Source organism: Morone saxatilis, unplaced genomic scaffold (assembly GCF_004916995.1).
Source record: "Morone saxatilis isolate NCDOM2014 unplaced genomic scaffold, NCSU_SB_2.0 Contig9, whole genome shotgun sequence".
NCBI classification, from domain to species: Eukaryota; Metazoa; Chordata; class Actinopteri; family Moronidae; genus Morone; species Morone saxatilis.
In genome coordinates this window covers 19,116,352-19,143,299 of record NW_023340268.1, presented here as the reverse complement: position 1 = coordinate 19,143,299, position 26,948 = coordinate 19,116,352, and the positions used below count along the sequence as shown (strand labels likewise).

Here is a 26,948-nt window from a genome sequence, read left to right as displayed (position 1 = left end):
TGCAGGAAGCCGTTTCACTGGCAATACTGATTCGCAGTAATAATGGCTATTTTTAGCTTGTCATGACTGAAGCACTGTGTGTGTGTGTGTGTGTGTGTGTGTGTGTGTGTGCATGGGTTGATCTAGCTGTACTTGTGAGGTCCAATTCCTGACTGCGCAGTCTGCTTTTCTTATGAGGACATTTTGGATTGTGACATTTGGGTCCCAAATATGACTTCAGGCTCAGTCTCAAGTTATATTTAGACCGGACATGTAGCTCCAATAGTTAGAAATCACCAGGGAGATATTGTGTCCATTTGAATGTTCTCACAGTTATAGCTGAACCAATATGTGTGTGTTTGTGTGTGGTGGCAAGGACGTGGCTAATTGTGAAGGCGATGTGTCTCAGTCTAAGATGTGACAGTGATTCAAGCCATTTCAAGTGTTTTCTCCAGAAATACAGTGACAGAAACACCAGCATTTCCTATACCTCGTCATTAGTTCATGGACGGAGAGAAATCCTACATAGCCAAAATATAATAGATTGCAAAGGAAATGATAAAAATAGAATTTCAGTGGTCTTGCTCTCAATGGTCTATTTTTAGGGTACTAAATTCTGGAGGTGCAGTTTTACATCATGTCAGGTGAAGAAAGGAAGATAGTCCAGTTGGAGGAGGCTTTAGTGTTGTGACTCTACATTGTATAAATACAGTATGGGTATAAACAGATATTTATAGTACAGTTTATGTAATATAGTAGATTTTCTTTGTAATTTTAGCTCATTCTTAAAATTGTTCTGCCTGCAATGTCAATAAAACTAGCCTTGAGTGAGTCAGCACAGGAAAACATCCAGTATGAGGAGATATCATTTCCACTTTCTCACATTTTATTCGCTAAGCTTTTAAGTAGCTGTAATAATATTGTTATAATACTCATATGACTATTTATATATGATAGTAGTATATCCCTCATAGTGACAAACTTTGTTGTTCCCCTCAGCTCTATTGAGCATTTTAGGGCCAGCTCATTGTTTTTTATCATCAGCTTTGTTTTCAGGAGCAGCAGGCAGCTTATTTCAGGGTAAAAACACCGTACCCTATCTGCTCAGTGACTGGTGAGCATAGTGGAGCTGCTAAAGGGCCATATATTTCCCTCATGATTTGGTGGAGACCAAGACAGAGCTAATAGGAGAGTAAATATTGGACTTACATTTATCAGGTGGACAGAAACATTACTCCCAATGAATGATGATGTTGCACAGGGTCTGGCCGATGTGTAAATGGGAACAATTTACTAAAAAGTTCTGAACCTAAAAGGTGATATCAGTGGTGGGCTGTGGCTTGTTTCTGTCGGTCCTACAGTAAGTTACCATACAATCAGTTTATGCAGGTTTAGGTTTTAGCTGAAATCAGGACGTAGTTAGCCTTGCTACAGCTAACCTGGCTCTGTGCAAGGTGGAAAAAACCCTGCCTCCCACCTACTAATTAAGACATAGCATAGCATTGTTTCACACCTATAAAAAGCGAAATGTAAAAATGACAATTTGAGGTTTTCTAGGGTGCTGCTCCAAAGCATTGCACCCTATCTCTCATCCACTGACTGCAATCCTATAATTTACCAGGCTATAAAATAGGTAGCAAATAAGGGACTGCAGTTGTGTACATCACAGTGAAGATAATATCCATATTGTAATTGGAAGGCTGCAGCCCTCCCCTCCCATTTTGCAGCTCCTTCCACAAGGTCATGCATTAAGCCTGCACACCTCTCAGGCTGAATCCTGAGCACCAGCCAGTGCTCCGGCCAGTGAGAGCGAATACATTCATCATACAAAGACACAGAAAATAATCCCTTACTGTGTTCTCTGTGGAAGTGTATGCTTGACATTTCAATTGTCTGTGCCCTTCAGACAAATGAATTTTGTGTGAAGGATCGTGCCACACACTCAACTGAAGTATTTAATGACTGTGATTCATGCACAACAGCGTGGTGATTTTCAAGTCAGAACGTTAGTTTGGAGAATTGGATTGCTGTTTAAGGTGTCTCCAACTGCACGAACTAAGATACTTCCTCATATTAGTATCATGAAGAGCAATTCTGCATTGAGAGTTCTCTGTGTTTTACTGATAGAGAGTGACTAGCACACACACACTCTCACACACAGCAGATGTAGAGCACCAGTGGCTGTAAGCAGATTATTTCCAGCACAGACTCACTGTGGCTAAAGCTTAAGGGCATTTCAGCGAGTTTTAATGTGCGGGATGAACACCCCAACACCTGTGAGAACGGCAGTATACCAAGATGTCAGAACTGGGTGGGTTTAATGTATTTCTGTTGCAGCATAAGTGAGATCTAACTCACTGTAAACATGAATGGGAGCACTAAAATGTATTCGAGACACATTTATATCCGACAAAAAGAGCATGGGAATAATATTAAATATTCCCAATGTTTTCATAGTGTCTGCATATACCGTGTTCAGACTTATGTAGACTTTTTTGCAAATTGTCTGTATGTTACTAACGGAAAACCATTTCTGCCAGGAAAAGAAAAAGATATATCTGCCTTCTTTTTATCATAATACTGACATTAAAAGTCACAAAAGTCACAGTGTCTGGTATTTTTCCTGGGCTGTAGTGAGAGGAGAGACTTGCAGAGTGTGTGGCAATGCCAGTCCAGCGGCAATCTTGGTACCAGGAATGAGTGTGTCTCGCGTGGTTCCCAACCCGCCTGCCTTTGGTGAAAATCAAACAAATGCCTTTTTTCATGTTTGCTTTTCATTTTTTTTCAACCAGCAGACATCCGTTACCAGTCCCCCTCCCCCGGTGTCTCCATCCAAAACACTGGGTAACCAGGGCAACAGCTACGCACGCCATCTTCCTTGTGTCGGTGTCATCATGTTACAGTTCGACATGTGGCTGTGATGAGCAACATGATGTGATGATGATTGTTTGGGTTGGTCTCAAACCGGCTCCAATGAAAGTGACAAAGAGGGGACACGAAGTCAGATTAAAGAACCAATTATTGTATTCGAAAAAACAAACATGTATTTACAAAAGAGTAGTAATTGCATCAATGGTGTGTGAAATGTATGGGTGAGTGAAGAATGTGGGTGTTTGTGTTGAATGCAGCAAAATGTTAAACCAAACCAAAACCTGGAGGTGTGGATCCTAGGAGAGAGAGTAAGACAATGAGAAAGGACTGGCATTTAAAGCCTTGGTGGAGGCCTATGCAGGTACCACTACATTACCATAACGACCCCCCCTGAGTGCAAGCTCCTGCAGTAAGTGGCCAGCCTAACTACTGCAGAAAAAAATGTTAACAGTAAAATGTTACCTGGCATTTACATTTTTAAGGATATTAAAGGAAATTCAATGCAACACCAACATTAAGTACAGTCTAAAAAATGCCAGTTGCCACATTCTTTATTAACCGAAGTCTAATATAAGATTTATACATACACGATTTACAAAAATAGAATTCACAGGATTGCTTGCTATCACTGTCAAAGCAGAGATCTCAACAAAGCAGCTGTCTTATCAAGCTTTCTCCCTTGGTACATAATACAATACCTAATCCATCCCGTAAAACAAACAGGCATTTAAAGGAAGCACAGTGTGTGTAAAAGTAGTGAGGGAAACTGCAGCAGCTACTTTACAATGATTTAGTGACTTTGGTCACGCTGAAGTTCCCCCCAGCACAGGAGTAAAGGCATGGAAAAACCTGGGGGAGATCACAAGTCCTTCACAGGTCAAACACACATAGATAATCATTTATGCTAATTCCTGTGCACAGTCTCTAATCCACCTAATTTACGCATACTTAGACAGTGGCATGTCGAAAACCAGAATATCAAAGGCTCATTCGCCTGACTGCGAGGCAACAGTGCTGACACAGAGATACAACTCCTTCCACATACACTACATACCCAGAGGGATTACGCTGTCTCTGTCATGCATCCACCAAGTCTTTGACAACAGTCATGCTCCCACACATCTGTCATCCTGGCTGGGGCTGCTTGATGCTGCAAGTAGTGACAGCGTTATCAGGATGAGGCCTGCCGAGAGAGGGAGAGTAAGAATGAGGCAGAAAAGAGCACAACCTCAGCAGGGGATTTCAAAGACCTCTCACGGCTCGCAGCTGGAGAGCGGCTCTGCCAGGGCGAATGTGCTGGTAACAGCCATCATATCGCACACAAAAGTGCTGGAACATGGGAGATATTAAAAATCGAAACACCAGGGATTACATGTATCAATAGAGGATCCTACACATATTTGCAAAATAATTTAATCTGATAATGTTGTGACTATACTTGCAGGGATATTTGGTGAGCTGCTGTAGTTTGTGCTACAACCATACCTCACTAGCTAGCTGGTCTAGCGTCGGTCACTCCCACAGATTCTCTCTATTTTCTCTCTATTTTCTCCATACTGTTATGTTTACTCCCCCTGGAATCTTATTCACCGTTATACACCATTTTGTTCAATAATAAAGAGAGTAAAACCCTCCAAGCTAACAAGGTTGCTTACAGCCTGTTAGCAAATGTATTAGCTTGTTAGCTGAGCTCGATTGCAAACAGAACAAACATCACCAGAAGAACCCAACCTCTCCAGCTCTCTAACACCACCAAGCTCAGCACTGTCAAGAGTTCACCAACGCAAACTTTAACTCAACGTGAACAATTTCTGTGGTTTGCTTTGCTCACACGAGCGAATCCACTAATTGCGAAGAATCCATTGGAATGAATTTTTTATGCTGTGTGACCAGGCCAACCAGGGAGGAGATTGATACCACTCTCCTGTCTGTGTGCTAAATATGAAGCTACAGCCAGCAGCTTAGCTTCACATTAAGACTGGAAACAGTGGGAACAGCTACTAGCACTAAAGCACACGTTATATCTTCTTTGTTTAAATGACTAATTTGCAGTTGTACAGAGAGAAATGTAGTAGACTATTTCTATAGACGGTCTAGCAGCCTGATTTGTTACCTTTGGACAGAGTCAGGTTATCTGTTTCCTCCCATTTCAAGTCAGTATGTTAAGCTAAGCCAACCGGCTGCTGGCTCTCGCTTCATATTTGACAGTGAGACAGAGACAGAAAGTGTTATGGATCTTCTAATCTAACTCGCAGCAAGAAAGAGAATATGTGTATTTGCTGAAGTGTCAACCTATTTTTTCAAGGCTACTAGGACCTTGCATTAGTCTGTCTGTGCACAGGGAGATTAATGTCGAATACGTCAGATTTGTCATTATTCATTACCAAATGTGTGAATACGCATGTTTGATGAATACCAACGTTCTTGTTTGAATTAACAGTTCTTATGCATAATTGTATAACTTGTTCTATGCATGGTGTGATGCTTTGCTCACTAAATGTTCTTAACTCTACAGGATATTAGCATGATTTAGTCACATTACCAGTTGAATTAAAAACTGGGCAAATAGAAAGCTAGAGGCCAGCGTGAGAGTGTTGGGATGTTAAAAGAGACATTAGGTACTTCTGGACAGATATTCACAAATTTAGTACATGCTGAATATACACTCAGATCTCTCACCTGCCCCAGTAAACATTTACAAGTGTCAGGTCACGCATTCGCAAGACTCATTACGCATTTTCAAATCCTTGTCCGTATTCACAAATCTGTGCAGTAAATATCAGAGCCTGATTTTATTTCTGGTTATGACACTGTAAAACACTGTATTCCTGAGACAACTCAGTGTGTATTCAATTAAACATTCATGTTTAGTATCATTTTGTAGTGTTAAAGCTCTGCATGTGTTGTGACATAACTGACTTGTAGTTGCAATGAGCTGATAGTTATTGTGCATGTTGCTGTGTCCCACATCAGGAGAATGCAGTTTCAGCTCCGCGGGGGTTTACGACGGCACCGTGTTCAGCCGCATATTTCAGATCCTTTACAGGAATGAGGAGATTACGGTGAATGACTGTATGATCTTCAAGGTCCACCTTCTGTTGGATGGAGAAAGGGTGAGTCATGCTGGGGACATTTTCCTCTCACACACACACACACTCACACACACGCTTCCTGCTGAAGCAAAAAGAAAAAGAGAGAATGGGGAATAGGGAATGCCATTTTGGTGCTTGCATTTTATCAGTAGCCTGGCTGTAAAATGCATGACAGATAATTACAGTGAAAGCAGCTGTATAATAGTTAAATTAAATGGTCATTAATTAATGCATTTTATCATCCGCAGTTCCCTCCTACACAAGCCCCCACTCCTACTATCTGACACAAACAATACTCCCTTTTCATAACAGAGATTCAAGCCAGTTAATTAAAGATGAAATCTAACATAATGAAGAAATCATATAATCACGTTTAATAATGGAATAGTTATACTGCTTTGTCATTTGCAAAAAGTGGCTTGAAATGTCAGTGAGTGGACAGTTTTTGTTGAGCAGGCTTTATCTGTTGCAAGCTTGCTGAATCAGTTGTTATACATTAAGCAGCTTTTAAACCTAGAGATAAATTCAGTGGTTATAAGGGTCATATGCATGTGTGATCTTAAGAAGTCGTTCCCAAACAATTTATGCCGTACATTGTTTTTAGTGGTAAACAGCAAATGTTAGTGTATCAAAACCCTGAAATAAGATGGTGAACATGCAGGTGGTGGCAAAAGTATTTAAAGCCCTGCAAGGAACTTTTATTTTGTGTTGATTCTGGCGGCCCCTGTGGACAGAGGCGGTAGTGTTTTCACCTGCTCGTTTCATTGATTTCAAGGAGAATCCGACTGAATCGGACTCGGTGGCAGGCATGACCTCACTGTATTGTTTGTTATTATGGGTTACTGAGTTATTATTATTAAATTGAGACAATTTCATAATCAGTAAAAAACTTATGCTTAAAAATAAAAAATATACTTAAAAATATGAATTATTATTATTATTATTATTATTATTATTATTTATTAATACAGTGTACTTCATGTGTGTCAAGTGTCATTCTGCAGAATGGCCCCTATCAGTGCTATTTTATCATATTATTGATGTACTCAATTTGTAATATTATTGTTTGTGGTTGGTGGATTTTAATTACTTGTGTAGTTTCAACTGATCATATATGTTGTGTAGAAGGCAAGTTTATTTATATAGCTTAATCTGAAAAATAAACTATAACTGTAGTGGGTTAAAAAGTACAATATTTCCACTAAATGTAGTGGAGTAGAAGTAGCATATACTAGAATTAAATGGAAATACTCAAATACTCATTTGCATACAAGTACAAGTACATCAACGAGTAAGAGTAGTTCTTTGAATCTGTAATTACAGTACTCGAATGCTACTTTATGTTGCTTTCCACCACTGGTTACAACCGTTTGCATTATGGTCGTCGGACCCTGGTCCAATATGCAACTTTTACAGTGTGATAAAACTTGACACCTGAAGCCACCAGTGCACATCCACTGAGAATGGACTTTACAGTGAAGTAGGAGACATCTTAAGTCCAGCAGCAAAATTTTAGAAATGAACAACATTTGCATATTCAGAGATTCTGGATTTTTTATGAGGTAGAAGGAGTAGATGCTTTTTTAAGGAGGAATGTGGAATTTATATATTTTTTAGCGTAAAAAAACACATCATCATATATCAAATATATGTATTATAAATATATAATTATTCTTCCAAGCCGACTCGTCTGTCCTAACCAATATAGAAACAGAAACAGTCTGAGGATTATTGAGTTCCTCGACCTCTTGGAATTAATGTGCTTTAATTCACAGACAAATGTAAATTGCCTGTGCCCCAGACTGCCCATCTTCAGCTGAAATGACCAGGCGTGTAAACCTGCCAGACAGTTATTGACGTACTGTCCTTTACGGTTTCACCGTGGGCCCGACCCCAAAAATCCACTCTGCCTGTTTTTGTTGTTGGGAGCCACCGGAGCTCAAATTGATCAGCTGTGACAGCGATGATGGGGTGTGGGGGAGTTAAGATCTCCCCCGCTCGAAGCTAATCATCCATATGATAGCCATAGCTTACCCATTGACATTACCACAGCTGCTTGCTGACATACTGTATGTCTACAGCCTGGATTGCTGTGGGAAGGATCCCTGCTTCACTCAGAACGTAGATAGTCTCACATGACTCTGCATGAGTCCTAATTTTAGAAGATTTCATTAAATGTAGACGTTCATGCGGAGGTGTGTGGAGACAGAGGAGCTTTAAGGCATATCAAATTTCAACCGTAAGCTCTCCCGAAGGCTCCCCGCTCATTAACCTTCCGGAGGTCATCTGCGGCTCACAGCTACAGATAGCACAGACAGAAATAGCCCCTCATTTCCCCTGTGCACACCCACATGTATGCTTAATCAATTGGAACATCAATAGAACCGCAAAGATTTGTTTGTATGTTAACTGTACAGTGTGTGTGTGTGCATTTGGACAAGGAGAAAGAGGGGAAGAACTGTGTCTAACCTTTATTATAATTAGCAACGCCTCGCCTCAATCTTCAAAAGACTCCACTGGCTGCGCCACCTTTGTAGTTTGATCATACCTTTTGTTTTTCTACTTTGTTTTTCAAATTTGAATAGGTGCTCTTATTTCCATAAGCCTTGACAGTCTATGGCACTTTGAACATGAGGGCAATTCCATTCTATTCAGCCTACATCAGCTTAAAAGAAATGCAGGAATACAGTTCGTAGACCGCACAGAGAACATAAACACTTCATTAAAAGAACTTTGAAGTGACTAAATCAGCATTGCAAACAAGGTTGGTCATGTAGTATTCATGTAGACACTACAGTATATATACTGTAAATGTACGTCCAATTCTTATTGGTCACAGGTGATCGCTGTTCCTTTTCATCTATTCAGTATTTCATGTCTGACATACAGATAGGTGAGTGTCACCCAAAAGGAAAAAGCAGATGCAAAGGGTCTCCTTTCCTCCCATTAAAGGGTTCTTAAAGGGGAGGGTTAGAGTGTGTCATACTGTATGCTGTACACACACTCAAAAAGTGCTAACTAGCACTTAAAGTGTTTTTTTCCCTGGTAATCATATGCAAACTGCTTTTGGTGCTATATAGCATAAGGTAGTTGATAAATAGAAGCATTAGAGGTGACAGATAGCACTACATTGCTTCAACAGAAATGGTGCTAAACTGTACCCAAAAGTGGTCCTTTTCCTGAGGACTGCTCGCACACTGACAGCATACACCTTCACACTGTGCAGGGTTTAGTTTTAGGCCTATTTTGCTTGGCTACATGCTCTGGTCAAAAGTAGTTCTATGGTCAAAGACACATTTTTAATACACTGCAGTGATAAAGCAGAACAAGCCTCCAACTGAGGTTTCTAAAGTTTAGGAGCACACGTAGGATATTATTGAGCTACTTATGGAGAACGATCTGGAAATGGTTTAAGTGTGGATTTAAACAGTAGGCTCACACTGATTTGTGTGTATTGTATATGTCTGTTGTGTTTTAATTTGAAATTGTATGTAAATGTTGTATTGTGCTTAGGATACTGAGAACGCGTTTGATGATGAATAATGGAATATTTTTATTTATGTGACATTGAAGGCCACATTGACTAAGTATTAAATATTTGAATGCAGTGCTCAACAGGAAGGCTTACAAGGAGGCCTCAGGGACCTACCAGATGATAGTAAATGACTGAAAACTTGACTTACAGAATGCATTGCAGTCCAGCTTTCTGTAGATGTCACATCTACTCTCATGTTTACTATAATGGGAATTTAAGCAAGTAAAGAATCATTTTTGCTGCGTAAATATTTTAAGACTTCCTCAATGGCAAAAGCTGTTTTTGAATCTCTTTTATGCTTTTCTGAGGTGGAATAGAACAACCTGGACTTGCATTCATTGGAGTGTGTACAGATGCAATGATGACAGGCAGGCAAGTCTCCTTTGGACTGGAATATTTCAGAAGAACCACAGCTTTAAAGTCCCCAATTGCGACATGATGTCAAAATATAATTTAGTTGTTTCATATCAATTTAAACTTCCCCATTATATATAAAAATTAATAAATAAAAATACAGTTCTGTTTTAAAAAATGTATTTTGTTTGGTGCAAAATAATGGCAAAGATCAAAGGTCCCCAAAAATGCGTGCATTGTTGTTTGGCTGCAAACAACAAAGATTATATAAAATAATTATATAAAGATGTATAGAAACTGCTGTTTGCTTTTTTGTGTTAAGTATGATCTTTAGTAAGGTAATTTATTTAGAATATGATGCTTCCTTGTAGTGCTTGAACGTTGAAGTGGCCCTCCTATGAGATGACAATGCCAGCATCCAACCATACAGGTTCTTTGTATGGCAGCAGTGCTATAGAGCATCTCATTCAGTGTACAGATTGTAAAGGCCCTTAAGGCAAATTGTGATTTGTAATACTAGGTTGTATGAATAAAATAAACTAGACTGAATTAAAAAAATATGTAAATCATATGGCAATTGAACACCTATGGAAAATAATGCAGTAATGTCTCTACCACCAACATCAAATGACTACAAAACTCTGAAAATAACTTGACAGTCCATATCAAGCTTAAACTGGGGTGAAAGAACAATTTTCATGCATTAAATTCTGTACCAATGTTTTGCAGGTGGAGGAAGCCTTGAGTGAGGTGGACTTTCAGTTGAAGCTGGATCTTCATTTCACCGACAATGAGCAACAGTAGGTTTTTAAGCAGGTTCTAAAATGTGTGTGTGTTTGAGAGAGTGAGAGAATGCTAGACTTTCCCCTTGTGCAGCTTTTATGCAAGAGTGAGAATGCAAACTAGGCATGAATAAGGGCTATTATGTCCTTTGGCTCATAGCCATCTCTTTTAGCACCTGATCACAACGTCTGCACTAGCAACACATGATTGCTGTGATTTGTCTGTTTGCTTGGGACAAATAGAAGAAGGAGCGGGTAGTTTGCATTAGCATACATTGCAAGGGGTGCAATTTTTGCCGCGGCACAGTTCTCGTATCGACCAGCAGCTGCACATTAGTGAAAAGTAGTTAGTGTTATGTTTGTGTGTTTAAATCGTTATTTCACTGTTTTTGTCATACCTGTGTGATTATAGTACTTGTCAACGCTACACAGGACTGAATTATGGAGCTCATTCTCTATGTCGTAGCATGGCATAGACATCTGTATGGCTTAAGAATATCTACTAGGTCTCCATTACCATTCCAGTCAAGATTCACACTCTTTCTCTACATTTCTTTTCTTTTATAGCTGCAGGAACAGTGCATGTCCTTAATAATGATGTTGGACTCTTGGTGAGCAGCAGTCTGCATTCTCAGACATCTTTTAAAGAGTCCGGCAAAAGGAACAGATATTTGTCAGTGTAAGAAACAGACTCAGCAGGGTCAGATAAAATAGGAACAAATATTCTTTTTGACGTTTTGCATAAGAACTACAAGTTTAACTGCAATGCATTGTTTCATTTTAAGAATTGTAGAAGAAAAGATGTAAAAGTATGTGTCATTTGTGTGTCTCTCTTCTTCCCTCTCTCAGGCTGGCTGAGATAGCGACTGTCCCACTGATCAGCAGTCGGACCCTCAGTCTCCACTTCCACCCACGGAGAGGCCTCCACCACCACGTCCCTGTCATGTTCGACTACTTCCACCTGTCCGTCATTTCTGTCTCCATACATGCTTCACTGGTTGCCTTACATCAGCCGCTAATCAGGTAGCTAATATTTGCGTTTCACAGACCTTGAACTCACACAAACCATGAATACTTTTTTATTATGATATGATCCCAAGGACCCAATTGAGGTTTTTGTTAAGCTAATGTTAGCTCCATGAGTTGGGTGAAAGCCCTGTTTCCAGCTTAGATTGTAATGTTTAAAAATAATAAACTTGATACATGATAGTGTGCTGAAAGGCGAAAGCTGCATGTTCTAGGTAAAAAGTGTTAAAAAGATTGCTATTTCTTTTTCAGTCCCTCCAGGATTTCATAGGCTTCTTTTGGGATTGTTGCAGCCTAAAATGCCTGATGTCATGGCAGCATTTAATTAAAAATGCAATGCATTTTGCAATGTTTTTAGGCATTTTTTTGCAATTCATTTTGCAGGAGAAAGTGAAAATTGCAAGAGCAGTAGTTATTTATTTTGTATAATTCATTAAGAATTGAAGGCAACTCATTCCAGTGAAAATAAAATGAAAATGGCTAGTAGTATTTATGGCTTAACGTTTGCGTGGGGGACTGCTATGATTGGTCAAACTCAAAATTGCAAGGTTGTGCAGAAGAAGAAGTCCAGCAGGGGCCACAGTATAGTCTAGAATGTAGTCTAGTCTCTAGATTGTGGACTGGTAGCTTAAGAGGTGCCAGTTCACCTCCTTGGCCTATGTGTAGAAATTCAAGTGAATATTGGAATTTCACCATTAATAAAAATACTCTTTTTCTAAATAGAGAACCAGATGCTAACATTAGCCAAAAAAGATCAGATAGCATCCAGGACACGCAGTAGGGAAATACTACACAGTGGATGGGCTTGTTTGTGTTTGTAATGTCACCTGTAACCACCTCACTAATGGGTGTAGCCTAGTTGCGTCCTAGTTATGTCTTCTTTGAAGTAATGCTGAGTATTAACCTAGTTAGCTGAACATGCTAGGCCATAGATTTCCAAACTTTTCCATGCCAAGGCCCTCAAATAGCATTAACATGTGCCCCCTTTTGCATGATGTTTTTAAAAACTGACTATACTGTATACAATAAGATTTTGATATGTTATATATCCTTTTCAATTATATTTTATACTAATAAACATAATAATAAGGTAATAATTCAATTTTAATTTACAAAATATTTTCCCCTCATCTTCCTTCATATTTTCTGAGGCCCCCCTGGCACCCCCTGGTGGCCCCACCCCCTCTTTGACAAACACTGTGCTAGGCAGCTCACATTTTAGCAGATAAACTCACCATTTACTCCATTCCTTACACATAAGCTGTTGTCTTTGGGTTTGGATCAACTCAAAATGACACCACTCTTTAAAAGCAGAATATTGCTCATACCATAGCACAAGGCGCACCGCTTTGGCATGTTGACAGATCCAAAGTTTTAAAGTTCTGCTGTGTCTAGCTACGTTTGTTGTGCTGTTATTTGACAATTGTTGTCCAGGGAAGGGGTTTAGTGAATAGGGAATACGTCTTTATTGTAGACTGTTCTTGTAGAACTTTACACCAGAGAGAGTTGGAGTTATTGAGTGAAAACTATGATTGCAATCGCAACCAGAATATCAAGAACAGAAGAATTTCAAAAGAATGAACTGCTGGCACGGCTTATTTGTTTTGGCAGTCACAATTAAGAGTGTATCCGTTAGCTGCTTGAACGGATAGTTTTACAAACACTTATCCGATGAATTCAGCTGTAAATATCATAAACTCAGAGTTTAGCCATGCATTACATGGATTACTGCAGCACTAGATTGATTGGAACAGTAGCAGCTTCTGTCTCTCAGCTTGATCTGTGTGCCTTCACACACACATACACACTCATGGTTTGTCCCTGCGTGTGTCCTCCCTGTTCTCTCTGCAGCTTTGCACGTACAGGGAAGGGCTCCTGGCTGGGGAAGGGCTCGCCAGAGAGCGCGAGCGACCCATCTGCCATGTCTGTGGAGAACCTTGTGTTCGGAGCTGGCTACTGCAAGCCTGTCATCTCTGAGGTATGTTAACCTTTAGCAGCGATCAAATAGAAAGTCACAGACAGTGAAAGCCTATTTTGTCTCACAAAGCTGAAAACAGCTCAAAATGAGCTGGCCGTTGTCCCCGTTCAGCCGGTTGTTCCCTTTTTGTAAGCAAGCAGCTAAATGCCAAGTGATGACGTAAACGTGGTCTCGGTTTAGGGACACAGGTCGATGGATTTAGTTGTGATTCGTTCTGGCATGTCATTCGGAAGCAACAGGATTCCGCCCAAGAGCTGGGCAGAGTCATTCTGATCTGGATTACTCATCCTGGACCTGTCTGTCCCTCAGAATCTGTCATTTGTTGGGGCTCCTTGGAGTCTTAAGGCTTACAGACCATAGGCCAACACAGAGATTATTACTTTGCTGCACTGTGGCTTTTCATAATATCTGATTAACCCACCTGTCCAGGCATGTAGGCTCCAGGCTTAGCATCTGGAAGTGATAGCAGCTCTCCCTGGAAATGATGGTGCAGTCCTGTCACCTCCCTCTCATGGTTCTGTGCTGGTTTACAGTACAGTGAAGCTGCACAGTTGCATGATGACAGAAATCATTATCCAATTAATGTTATCATAATTATTAGTCATGATTATATATGTTTTACTTTATAGGAATTACATTATTTTATTACCCTTTAATCACCTAAACATACACTGCTTTCAGGGGAGTATTTTTCAAGCAGCAGGAAAATCTTAGCAAAGTTAGCAAACTAACTTTAAAACCGAACTAAAGTTTCTCTAAGTGGTAAATGATAATTCAGGTTCAGGAAGTAAAATTAAAGGTGTAGTAGGTAACTACTAAAGAATCCACTGTGCCTGAACTAAATGAGCAGCGAAAGATAAAAAGACACTTTGGCTGGTGATTTTTGAGTCTCATTCAATTTGAGGGGGTTCAACAAACAAACTGTTCTTTCTTGGGCTTCTGATTGGTTGTTTTATTTAGTCACGGGATTGATCTCTTTTCAAAATGCCATTAGGAGCACTAGTAGGAGCCAGAGGAACCAGATTTCTTCACAGATTGTCTGTCTCACATACTACTGTCAGGATATAGTGAAAGTTTCAGCAAATGTGACAAAAAGTTATTTAAATAAAATATATCTACTGCAGCTTTAAGTAAAATTATTCCATACTACAGCACTAATAGTACAGTAAACTGTGTTTGAAACCTTCTGGTAAAAGCTAGTAAGTGGTCATACAGGCATGGTATCACTCTCAGTGAGAAAGCACCGCCAAACAGTATACTTTACCATTTTATACTAACAGAAACTGATACAATGTAAGTCCTATTAGATGTCAAACTGCGGCTTTAGAATTCCACTGTCAATTTATCTTCCCAAAACATATCTTTCTGAGATCTTCTTGGATCAGTTTTACAACTATTCACAATCTGGTAGATTTTTTGCAGCTGTGATTAGCTCCTCCACATAATTCCATATGTGCATTTCATTGCAGGAAAAGACAGCATGTCCCAGATACACACACTAATTCTGTCAGGAAATGGGGGAGCTGCTCATTCACAGCTTGGTTGAAATGTGAAGTTGCACATTAATTTCCTCTTAGTATAAAATGGTAAAATATAAAATTTGTGTGTGTACTAACTGCTGAAACAATATACTGTGACCATTAGTATGTAGTAGCTACTGTACAGAATCAGTATGTAGCATGGATTTGGGAAGTACACTTACCCAAGTACTTACTTAAAATACTTGAATATTTCCATTTATACTACTTGCTACTTCTATTCCTCTGTATCTGAGAGACAAATATTCTACTTTTTACTCCACTACATTTTTCGGACAGTTTTAGTTACTAGTTACTTTTCAATTGCAGTTTTCCAAGTTTGGTGATTTTTAATGTTTTGAAAACTGAAGGGAAAAGAGTTCCTTTGTCGGTTTAGAATATTCTCCCCCTCCTTAAACTAAATAAACTATTTAAAAACCCTCTTAAAGTTCCTAAAGTACATTTTGCTGATAATACTTGCATACTTTTACTTAAGTAAGGTTTTGAATGCTGGACTTGTAATGGAGTTATACATTTTCTCTTGTGTTTGCCAAGTATTCCAACTTGTGCACAGTTGTAAAAGCGTTCCATTTTTTCCATCTCTTTTATAACGTGCATCTCTCAAGTCCCTGCGGACGTCACAGTCTCCACTGTAAATCTTAATGAGTTGCCCCCCTCGCCCTCCTCCTCCTGGTTTTTACTCCCACCCCTGGCTGGGCACTTTAATAAGCTCTGCGTTTAGCCAAGCAGGGGGGTTTCGTTTGATCACAGTAATGAGTTCGGCTCACAAGCGCCACGTACCACATAGCTGCAGGTGAAATGCACACGGAACGCCACCTCCTCCTTCACCTTTATTTATTTAGAGCTTTCACCTGCGGCTACACTACGTTTTCAGCACTTTCCCCCCTTAACACCACAGCATTTCCTCTAAGTGTTATGTTGTTATTTCTGAAAAAGAAAATTCATATGTTGTAGATTTCCATTGATGCCAGCTGTTACATCTCAAAAGGAAGGAAACAGTTCCCTCCGTGGGATAAAAGGATGTTTTGAGAGGAAAACGATGCTGTTAGAAGTGAGGCACCTGAGAATCTTTTGTGTTGTTGGTGGAGAATAACATGATTCTGAAGATAACAGACAGTATTTGTCCTTTGAGAAACTATCAGTACAAAACTTCTTTAACAGCAGAAGGGGTTGGACGCTCAGATACCACTACACACTGCGATGGTGAACTGTAACAGTTGCATCAGCAGCAGCAAACAAAAGAAGAAATTCACATGTCAGGTGACTTCAAACTTAAGCATTGTCAGCTCAGAGAGAATCTATGGTTTTAGGATAATAACTGGTTCATACAGAAAAATAGCTATTTTTCTCTGCCCTTCGCTCGCAGACTGATCCAGGCAGGCCTCTATAAAGGTAGAAAGAGTTATGAAAGTAAACATACAGATGTTCCTTCCTGGTTCGGGTATACTGCATTGCAGCAATTACAGAGCGCGCGCAGGTATGATGATAGGGCCGGAGACTTTGCTTGCTTGGGGCAAATTACAGTACATCCCCAGATACTCAGGCATTACATGCCTTTCAAAACTCAGAGCCCCACTGGCGCTGCCAAAACATCCCAGCCATGGGAAGAAGTCGCTGGGTAAAAAGGTGTCTTAGGTAGGCAACCAGAGGGCGAGGGCAGTCACTGGTCACATTTAAAGCTCCCTCTGGCTCCATATTGTGATGGCTGATGTGTACAATGATATTTGTTTGGAGGCCATTAGCTCTTCAGGAAGATAAATGAGGGGCATGATTATAGCATCCATGCTTTGGTGATTTGTAGCTGTTTGGACAGAAACGTGTATGACTCTCAACCAACACATGCTGTAAATTGTACCAGTTAATATTTTTACTGCATTGTTAGAGAGCCATCTACTGGAAACGTGCTCCATATTACAGCTTATATTAAGTTCACACTCAAAAGCAGGAGAGGTTGAGCTACAGGAATGATCTTTATCTTGAAATATAATTCCTCATCAGGCTGCTTTCTTTCTTTAACTTTGCACTAACTCTTAACACTGTTTTATTGTATGATTTGAACACAACAAATTGGATTTGCAGTTTGTATACACATATTTTTTTATTCACTTTTTTGTTATTTCTTTTACTCATCAAAGCCCAAATGTTGACGCCTTAAATTCTGGGTAAACTTCCTATACTTGTGAACTTTTAAAGGTCATAACAGGGGTGTGTTACATCCTCCTTAGGCCACATACACGTATTGATCTGCCTTTACAGCTGACGGCAAGCTGTGTTTAGGGGCCATTTGTCTCTAACATCGCATTAGATCTTACATGTAATTATCCTATTTGTTTCTAATCAGAAATAAGCTCCTTCTAACACAAGCTCGGAGACTTGTTGCAACAGCTGGCTATAAAGTTCAAGTATGTGTACATGTCCATTATTAAGGCAGGCCATTTTATGAGAGGCGACCACTGACCTACATAGCAGCTGACATTTCCTCTGTGTCCTTCTCTGCAGGGAAGCTTTTATGTGCCCAGTGAAAACTGCCTGCAGAGAGCTCATACGTGGCACCGAAGGCTCTGTCGCCTCCTGTTGGTTGCACACAGAGGCCTGCACACCTACTACACGGCACTGATGAAGGAAATCCCACAGCTCCAGCAGACTCCACTAGACTCAGGTGAGCACACGCAAAGACTTGTATTATATTTTTGGTCCTTAAAAATCTGTAAAGTGATGATTAAAATGTAATGTCTATGTAGAATATTTCATGTTCGATTGCTAGTGGTGGTTTCATCCATAAAATGCATCGCATTTGATTAGCTCATCATATATTCTGGATTAAAACTGTAATATGAAATGTAACTAGTAACTACTGAATACATGCAGTGTAGTAAACTATAATATGTGCATCTGAAATGCAGAGTCAAGTGTAGGTTCTGAGTGCCATAACTTGTAAATAATGTTAAGTTAAGTACCTCAAAATGTTACAGAACTTCCACCACTGGTTAATAGTAAACAGTTAGATTGTATGGCCTTAAACCATTCATTTAATTTAATTTGTCTTTAATCAGCCTTTTATAGTTTTATTCTTTAGTCCCAAAGATTATTGAGTTATTTTACAGATTTGTGTTTTTGTTCAAGATTATACATATGACATATATGGTCTTAAGTTCAGTTCTAATTAGTATAGAAAAGAGTATGTGTCATTATATTTGTAGTTATTCTGTCTATCACATGGTACACACAGTGTAATGAAATCATTGAACCTAAGTTCTGCAAATACCTTTTCTTTCTACAGATGTGCTGCCTGTTGAAGAAACTCTAAATCAGCTCACAATAGAGTTACAGGTATGTTCATTCAACTAACTATATTCACATATTAAAGATTTCCATTGTCTTGTGGCAGACACAGATTTTTTTCTCATTATGATTTGAACTTTACTTTATCCAGATTGTTATGATTTCTCTGTAATTGTGTTTTCCTGTTTTGATGTTATTAACATGTTATCATTTCAAATTCAGAAATGAAGAAAAAAATGTTTTGGCCTGCTGAGTTACATTTGCAATAGTGCATAGCTCCAACTGTTGATTATGTACACAGATAATGACAGTAGTAATGAATCTAATGTCTGCAGCTGAAAAAACAGACTTTTTGTTGGCAATGCAAATGTTTTAAACTAATTTAAATTCTACTGTACTGCAAGTCAGTCAGTGGATTTTAGCTTAGATGGTGCTAATGAGCCATTAGTTTAAGTAGATTACTATGATCACATTATTCTCCTTGGTGACTAAAAACAATTTGTTTGTTAAGTCAAGTTAAAGAGACCAATGATACATTAAATAATCATGGCTTTCAAGTGTTAAAATCTAATCATATTGTGAAATGTATGTGTGGACTCGTATGATGGCGCTGCTGTTGTTACCAGCCTGTCACACTGAGAACAGCATGGGTTGATTGATTAGTTTTTACAGTGATCCAAAGACATGTGTTTCAAGTAGACTTCAGATACTGCTTAGTCAGTAAGTATAAATATGTTAGCAGGAAAACCAAGGATCCTACAATAAAGATACAAAATATATTTTTACAAAACAGATTCTTTCAGTTTGACATTGTAAAAATGTCTTCTTTTGTCTCCATCAGCTGCAGGAAGGCCATGAGAAGGTAGCCGAGCAGATCAGCAGGGACGTGAGCCAGCTCTGCTCCCAGCTGGCTGCTCTGTGGGGCCGCTTCCTGGAGGCTGCTGTGTTCAACCCCCACATCCTCTCCTACCTGGCCCAGGAGCACCACACGCTCAGGGTGAGAGCCAGACTCCACCAAAGGCATGCTTATACAGTGCTGAAACGTCAACATTCCCTGTGTGTGCTCTGAGCCACAGTCCAGATAGTCTCCATGTTGACTGTTTATGCTTAGCCTTTTTCATCCTTGGCACACACCAAAATACAAGAATACTACAGAACAATCAAAATGGTTTCATAACGACTGACATTTTAGCTCTGTAAGCAGCTCTTAAAGGCACGCTGTGACCAATTTTCTTAAAGGTTTTTACAAGCTATTGATTAAAAATACTCTTGCACCACACTAAAATGATCCCTTGGCATACTGGCAAAGTAAACATGATGTTTAAACCAGTTGTGTTGAGGGAGAAACCTCCATGTTGGACCACAAAGTGGTCAAATGTTAGAATTATAATTTAAACTGACCAAACTCTGGAGTGACTGATCTGTAAGCGCTACAAAGGGAATCAGCAAAATGATGAGATGCCATTCTAGACCTCAGTAGTTTAAACCCAGTTAAGCAAGCTAATATAATTTTAAATGCAATTTCTATCTAATCACTGGGCTGTTTAATATGAATATGTGCTTCACAGTGGAGTAGCTCTCAATACCTCTCTTATGTGGCACTGTTTCGTCTCAGTTGTCTGAAAATAATGAACATGTTTGCTTTGGTATTAGATTATCCTGAGGGGATGCTGTCATGCCTCCACCCACCAGTGGAGTTAGGATTTCAATTAACACTTATTCTGTAATTATTGTGGGGTGAAAATACACCAGAAATAGTGTTCCTAGTAATTTGCCTGTCACACTGGCTGACTTTCAAGGATGATGCATTTCTAATTGCTGGAGAAGGAGAAAGCTTTTGAATCAATCTTGTGTCACAGACTGGAAGAAATGATTTGAATCTCTCTTTGTGTGCAAACCTTAAATGTTTGACTTTATACAACTGGCTGTTTTGTTGAAATGCCATTAAAAATGAGACTTGAGGCTCTAAATAGGTGAACATTTTTTCTTTTGTTTCTGGGAACACCAGGTCAGGAGGTTTTCAGAGGCATACTTCTTCACCGAACACCCCAAAGAGATATCTATGACTTTTCAAGAGGAACTGTAAGTGACAGCCTCAAAAAGAAGAATTAATTCTATGAATGGGTAGAACTTTAGTATTCATGATGTTTTTCTGCTGATTCAGAATCAACAGACATGGCCAGATAGCTGCAGAAGTGCGGAGCTCAGACTACCTGACCAAGATGCCTCCTTTACCTGTTGAGTGCCTGGACATCGATGGAGACTGGAACAGCCTGCCCATAATCTTTGAGGACAGATATGTGGAGTCTCCTCAAACAGGTTTTTATTAACACCTAATCACTGATTTTTGTTTTTCTAAACAAAAGATTTACTCTAGAACTGCATTGTCCTTGTCTTTCCAGAGTGGGTATCACATGTGCCAACCACTGATGGGCAGACCAACTCAGATCCTGCCATCACTCCTACCAATGGTTTTGAAATCGGACAGGGAGCCAGATCAACAGCAATACCCCAGGATCCCTTGGACAGTGATGACTGCATGGACCTGCCCACATATGTCTCACTCATTGCAGAGCAGAGTAAGACTAGCACCAACATCAGAAGTACCATGAAACCCATTCCTACTAAAGACAGTGCTCGACCCTCTTTAGCAGAATTAGGAATCTTGAAGGAACCAGAGGAAAAACAAGGTGAGGTTGAGGAGAACAGTAATCAAGGCCTGAGGTACATCACAGTCAAGCCTTGTGATGTGGATCCATGTAGAGGAGACGCAGTCCTGGTTCTCTCCTCCAACCACAATCCCCTAATTCACTCTAGTAACAGCAGTGATGAGTCTCCAGCTCATCATGTAACAGAAAATACCATCCAACTTTGTGAAAACGACAGCAATTCAAAAGAGAAGGAAAACAATGAAGAAGAATCTGATATCGCCATGCCATTAAATCACTCCATGGATGATGAGAGTGAGGATGTTCCTCTCATCAGCCTTCCCACTGCCTATGCTCATCCCTTTCTCGGTGATCTCAGAAAAGAGATGACTCACCGTGGAGGTCTAGTTGGCTCCAAGATCATGAACCGCTCGTCCTCAGTTATTTCCGACTCAGGTATTGAGAGCGAGCCCAGCTCGGTGGCCTGGCCCCTGGAGGCCGCACTACAAGGCCGACCTCCTCTAGACTTCTCCAGCGAACGGGAGATTCCACAGCAAATAGTGTGTCGCCATCCGGTCCATCGCAGCTCTCTCGAAGGCCTGCAGATGGAGAGCAATGGCAGCCTTCCAAGTGCAGGTATACAGGCCTCACTCACCTCAATTAGCTCCCTGCCCTACGAGGAGGACCAGCAGCAGAGGCAACTCAGCAAATTGACCAAGTCAGTCTCCGCGCCTCAAATAAGTAGCCCTGAAGACACTGAGGAGGACCATGTCCTGCTCAAACAGGAAACAGACACTACGAGCTTAGTGCAACACCAGGATTCATTCAAGATCAACTGCTCTTCGTTGAACAGCAACCTGGATTCAGAGCAATCTGAATCATCTCTTTTAGACCCAAGTTTAACAACGAATCATGACCATATTCTCAGTGAGAATATTAACTCTGAAAGGTCAAATCTTCCACAGTACCTGTCAGAGACATACAGAACCAAGTCAGTGTTAAGTGGTGTGTCTGAAGTCTTGCTTTTACAAGAGTCTGCAGAGAACCCTAATGTGAAGGAAAGTGCAGTTATTGGCAGCCAGAGGGAGAATATGAACCATCAAACACACATCAGTGGAGTGAGCGCCTCAGTGGAGGATGTGCATCTCGTTGAAACGGAAGTAGTGCCCTGCAGCTGTGGAAACAAACCATGTGTGCATAAAAGTGTAGCAGATCAGGAGAGAATTAACACTAGAGATGAGTGCCAAAGTTTCCATCAGACCAAACTGCTTACTGTTGAGGACCAGGATTCCTCCCAATCACCTCTAGAGTCTTCAAGGCTTCAACACTCCAATGACGTGCCCAATGGTACCACCACCACACAGAGGCCGAGTGACCTTACAGGGCTCATAGCAAATGATAACACATCATCTGTTGACCTCAAGGGGATATCAGCAAGTGAGAAAGAGCCTTTAGACTGCCAGACTAAGCCCTCTAAGATTCCCAACTCAGGGCTGGCCTTCGTGAATAAGAAGATGGTGGAGGTGGTGAACATGTCAGTGTCCTGTGCCCCAACCTGCTTGCCATTTTCTTCTGTTCTGAGAGACTCTCCATCCATCAGTGGAATGTCTGCTCGCCAGGCTACCTCACCTATCACCCATCAGCCCCTGGGCTCCTTTGGCATCATCTCCTCGTCTTCACTCAATCCCCTCAACATGGATGACGAGACCAATGAACGGATGCTAAAGTGAGTTTATCTTTTAACTAAACTTAGTGTTAGCAACAGGCAAATGTGCTGTAAATGCATTTTATAACACAATTTAAATTACATAGCGTGTTATTTTCTGCTACTTCCTGTGGTTTCTTCAGTGCCAAAATCTCTATCTACATTGACAATGACGTTTTTAAGCTTTATAACACAAAGACTTTGAAATGCAAATTAGCTTTCTAGATAGCATTAGTATTCTAGCAGGCGGAATACTATTGTATTCCTGTCTACATAGCATACAGTCTTCATAGATTGTGCAACCGACATTAGCTTCCTAGCTAATGTCTCCTTTTCCTATGTTGCACTTTAGCTTGCTGAACAAGCTATTAAATATCTGCCAGAGGGAAATTGCTGATGTAAGCAGACAGCATAGCAAAATAGCTAGAAAGCTGTAGAGCGAACATCAATTTACAATTTACTTGCACATGTCAACATTGGTCAGTTTAGACCAATTTAGTTACTAGCTAAATTAGTTACAGTTACTGTAGTTTATATTGCGTCTCAGTGCCATTATCAGCTCAGACATTGGCCAACTTAAAAGCTTGGAGGCTTAAGAATTATTCTTAAGACTTTTATCCTATTAGTCATAAAAAAAACACTAAATTTGAAAATCATCTTTTTTGACTGCTTAAGGGGCAGCCTTTGTAATTTCAGTTGGACATTAAGGCTGTATTCAAGCATGTTCAAATGTGTTATTTTATATGTTCAGGCAGTTGAGAATAATGCTTTTCTGAATTGGGTGTCAGTAAATAATGTTTCAGAAAATGCAGGCCCTTTGTAGGTGTGAGATTATAATCCACACCAACCACAGGAAACAAGGCCAAAACACAAGATTTTCTGGGTATGTGGAGACGGCTGTTGACATCTGGTGCAGTAGCTGGCAGTTACTCATGCTTGGAAAGCCTAGCATAACAAACTGAAGAGAGGGCAAATTTGAAGAGAGGAAGTCAAGACGAGGTGAAATTCTTCCTGAGTGTATTAAATCACATCAAAGAGTGCAGACAAATCCATCACGATTAGCTGAAAGTACAAGAACTGAAATCGGATTTGTTTTGACTCCTCCACTCCTAAAATCTGTAACCTGGCTGGATGACAGGGTAATAAAACTTGGAGAAGCAGCTTGTAAGTCTGTATATAAGCCTTGGTTTGCTCGGAAGTGGGCAATGTGAACTGAAATGAATCGCATATAAAAATGCAAAGCCGGTTTTATATTATATTTGGAATCAAAGGGAGAAAACTGTAGGAGTGATTCACCTCTAACAGATGCACTTTTAGTGCTACACAAACTTTTTTTGTAAAACCAAATCTTAGATCAGCATTTCATTTCTGCATATATAACTAAGATTGTACATATTTGGTTGTCTTTGCACATTACTGCAAAGTTCTTCAATTTATTGCTAACATACAGAATATAATATCTCTTTTTTTCCCAAATGCCGATTTCTCCAGTTTCTACAAAGCCAAAGAGGAACTGTTCAAAGAGTTGAGCTTTCAGGCCAGCTTGTACAGTGACCTTCCTCTCCTGGCATCAGATCTGCCCTACTTCCCCCCCGAGGAGGATGATGAGGAGTTTGATGACGGCATACACCTTGTAGTGTGTGTTCACGGGCTTGATGGTGAGTTTGCATAAAGCTGAATGTTCTGATTCACTGCGGACAATTTCCACCCCGAGAACGTAATAGCTATTAAACTGACACATCTCTAGCATACTGTACATCCTTTTTGGGGATTTCAGTCTTATTAGCATTGTAAATATAATATAGTCTCTGAGAGTATGTCCTGCGAAATTAAAATATCACTTCGAACTGTGTAGACTGTGAATACTAATTCCTCGAAACATATTCCAGGTGTCTCTTAAATGATTAATGGGCACTCTTCATAAGAGCCGAGCCAGAAAGTGTGTGTATAATTTCCTTCCTGCTTCCAGGAAACAGCGCAGACCTTCGGCTGGTGAAGACTTTTATTGAGTTAGGACTGCCCGGATCCAGGCTGGACTTCCTCATGTCTGAAAGGAACCAGGTACATTTGTAGATGACGGCGCAGGAGCAAATTGATAACATGTGCAGTCACATTTTCACAAGGTGCTTTGAGGCAATGTGTGGAGCGCTGACTGCCGTGCTTTTCTTTGCCGCTCTCCCTGCAGACCGACACGTTTGCAGATTTTGACACCATGACAGACAGGTTGCTGGATGAGATCATTCAGCATATCCAGCTGTACAATCTCACCATAGGCCGGATAAGGTCAGTCTTTTATACTTTAATATTGTGCAACATACACATGATTGACGCCTCTCCTTTGGATTTATTTTGATTGATTATTTAGAGTCAGAACAGAGGCGATCATCCACTGAAGCAGCATTTTCTTTAGTCAGTAGATGGCAGCAGAGACTGTACAATGGTACTACTGTAGAACTCAGAATGAATGTCTCAACTCATGAGAATCACTGTTTCATGATAATATATAGACTGTACAAACTCAGAATGGGTAAGTTGCACAAAATGGATGATAAGCTCTTATCACACTGTGCCAATAAGCTTTTGACTTTCACTTGATAGACTGTACCCCTTTATGCAGCAGTGTGTTGCCTACTTCCAATCGAATTAAGCTATTCATCTTCCTGCTTAATTGCCCTCAATGTGCCAATTTTTTTTTTTTCTTAGTTCCTACCCAAGTTTGTTAACTTTCTTTATTGTGGCGTATTCTCCATAGAGTACGTATCAAAGACAAAAGCAATGAACTGCCACAAGAGCATCTGGTTCTTTCCACATTTCCTCTATATTTAGTTTGGTAGGAGACAAATGAGAGGGAGCAGACATGGCAATGAGGGATTTTGGGTAGAGCTGTAACAGTACAGTAATTAAACTAAGTGACAGACATAGCTTCATGAATCTAATATTTCCCACTGCTGGCAAAGGCGCTATTAATTTGCATGGTATGTCCTCTATGCTAGCGTCATTAAGTCGTCATTGCCTTTGAGAATGTTTAAACATTTAACAAGTTAATGAATTTTCTGTAAGTACCAGTGTTGTAGCTAAAATCTCTAAATAGCCTCCTAGTTCCGACTTACAGAAGAGTCTATAATAAGATATTACACAGCGTCGTACTGTGGGTCAGCAGCGTTGGAGGCACTGTTTTTCCAGCCACCCACTCACGTTGCAAGTTTACCTCACTGAAAGTTGTTTGTCTTCGGCCAACAGCTTCATCGGCCACTCTCTGGGGAACATCATCATCCGCTCGGTGCTGACGAGGCCTCGCTTCCGCTGCTATTTGCCCAAGCTGCACACTTTCCTATCACTGTCAGGCCCACACTTGGGAACGCTGTACAACAACAGCACATTGGTCAGCACAGGTGAGGTGGCCACCGCTCGGCTGTGGGGAAAAAGCCACACTGCAGATGTGCTGTATTCACAATGCTGTGCCGCACAGCATTTGTTTTGTGCTCCTCAGCAACATCTAGTCTTTCATCTAAGAATATCATCCCTGTGTGTGTGTTGCTTAGGTCTGTGGTTAATGCAGAAGCTGAAGAAATCTGGATCCTTGCTGCAGCTCACCTTCAGAGATCACGTTGATCCACGGAAAACATTCCTCTATCTCCTGAGTCAGAAACCAGGTACCGTCTGAAAGCGGATTTGAAACAGAGACAGAATATTGACTGCCTCACTTAACAGACTATTACTTGAAAGACGGTCTGTTCAAATATTCATAAAAATGTTGTCATCTTGTCTTTTTTGTCAAATTTCTGTATATGTCAGCTCGCTGGCAGGGGTTTGAGTGTTAGCGAGCTGACATATAAGAGAGGCCTGTGAGAGGCCTCCCCACTGTGTGAGTGGAACAAAGCAGTCGTTTGTCACACAGGCTTGAAGAAGATAAGCCTGAAAACACTTTTTTTACCCCTCCAGCGCTGTGGCAGGCTGACAAAATGATCCAAACCCTGTCATTGGAAACCCACCAGTGCACTCTCTTAAAAGCACACTGACAGGAGACTTGAGAAAAAATGCAGTTTTATCGTATCAAGCCTGTCATTGTACTTTTTGATTGTACTTTGCGTTTTACAACCAATTCACTCCTTTCCTCCGTCTTCCTCTCTCTCCACGTCTCCCTCTCTCTCTCTCTCT

General features: G+C 40.3%; 1 protein-coding gene across 1 annotated transcript in view; it reads left to right on the top strand.

The window, feature by feature from the left end:
* Nucleotides 1-26,948, top strand: part of fam135b (family with sequence similarity 135 member B) — a 35,941-nt gene that overhangs the window by 6,564 nt on the left and 2,429 nt on the right. The window contains exons 3-17 of the mRNA XM_035680871.1: nt 5,824-5,963; nt 10,561-10,631; nt 11,463-11,636; nt 13,491-13,617; nt 17,655-17,814; nt 18,436-18,485; nt 19,279-19,434; nt 20,446-20,519; nt 20,602-20,756; nt 20,840-22,811; nt 24,282-24,448; nt 24,760-24,851; nt 24,976-25,073; nt 26,031-26,182; nt 26,333-26,443. Of these exons, the coding sequence (XP_035536764.1) occupies nt 5,824-5,963; nt 10,561-10,631; nt 11,463-11,636; nt 13,491-13,617; nt 17,655-17,814; nt 18,436-18,485; nt 19,279-19,434; nt 20,446-20,519; nt 20,602-20,756; nt 20,840-22,811; nt 24,282-24,448; nt 24,760-24,851; nt 24,976-25,073; nt 26,031-26,182; nt 26,333-26,443 (3,699 nt within the window). The remainder of the gene's footprint in view (nt 1-5,823; nt 5,964-10,560; nt 10,632-11,462; nt 11,637-13,490; nt 13,618-17,654; nt 17,815-18,435; nt 18,486-19,278; nt 19,435-20,445; nt 20,520-20,601; nt 20,757-20,839; nt 22,812-24,281; nt 24,449-24,759; nt 24,852-24,975; nt 25,074-26,030; nt 26,183-26,332; nt 26,444-26,948) is intronic.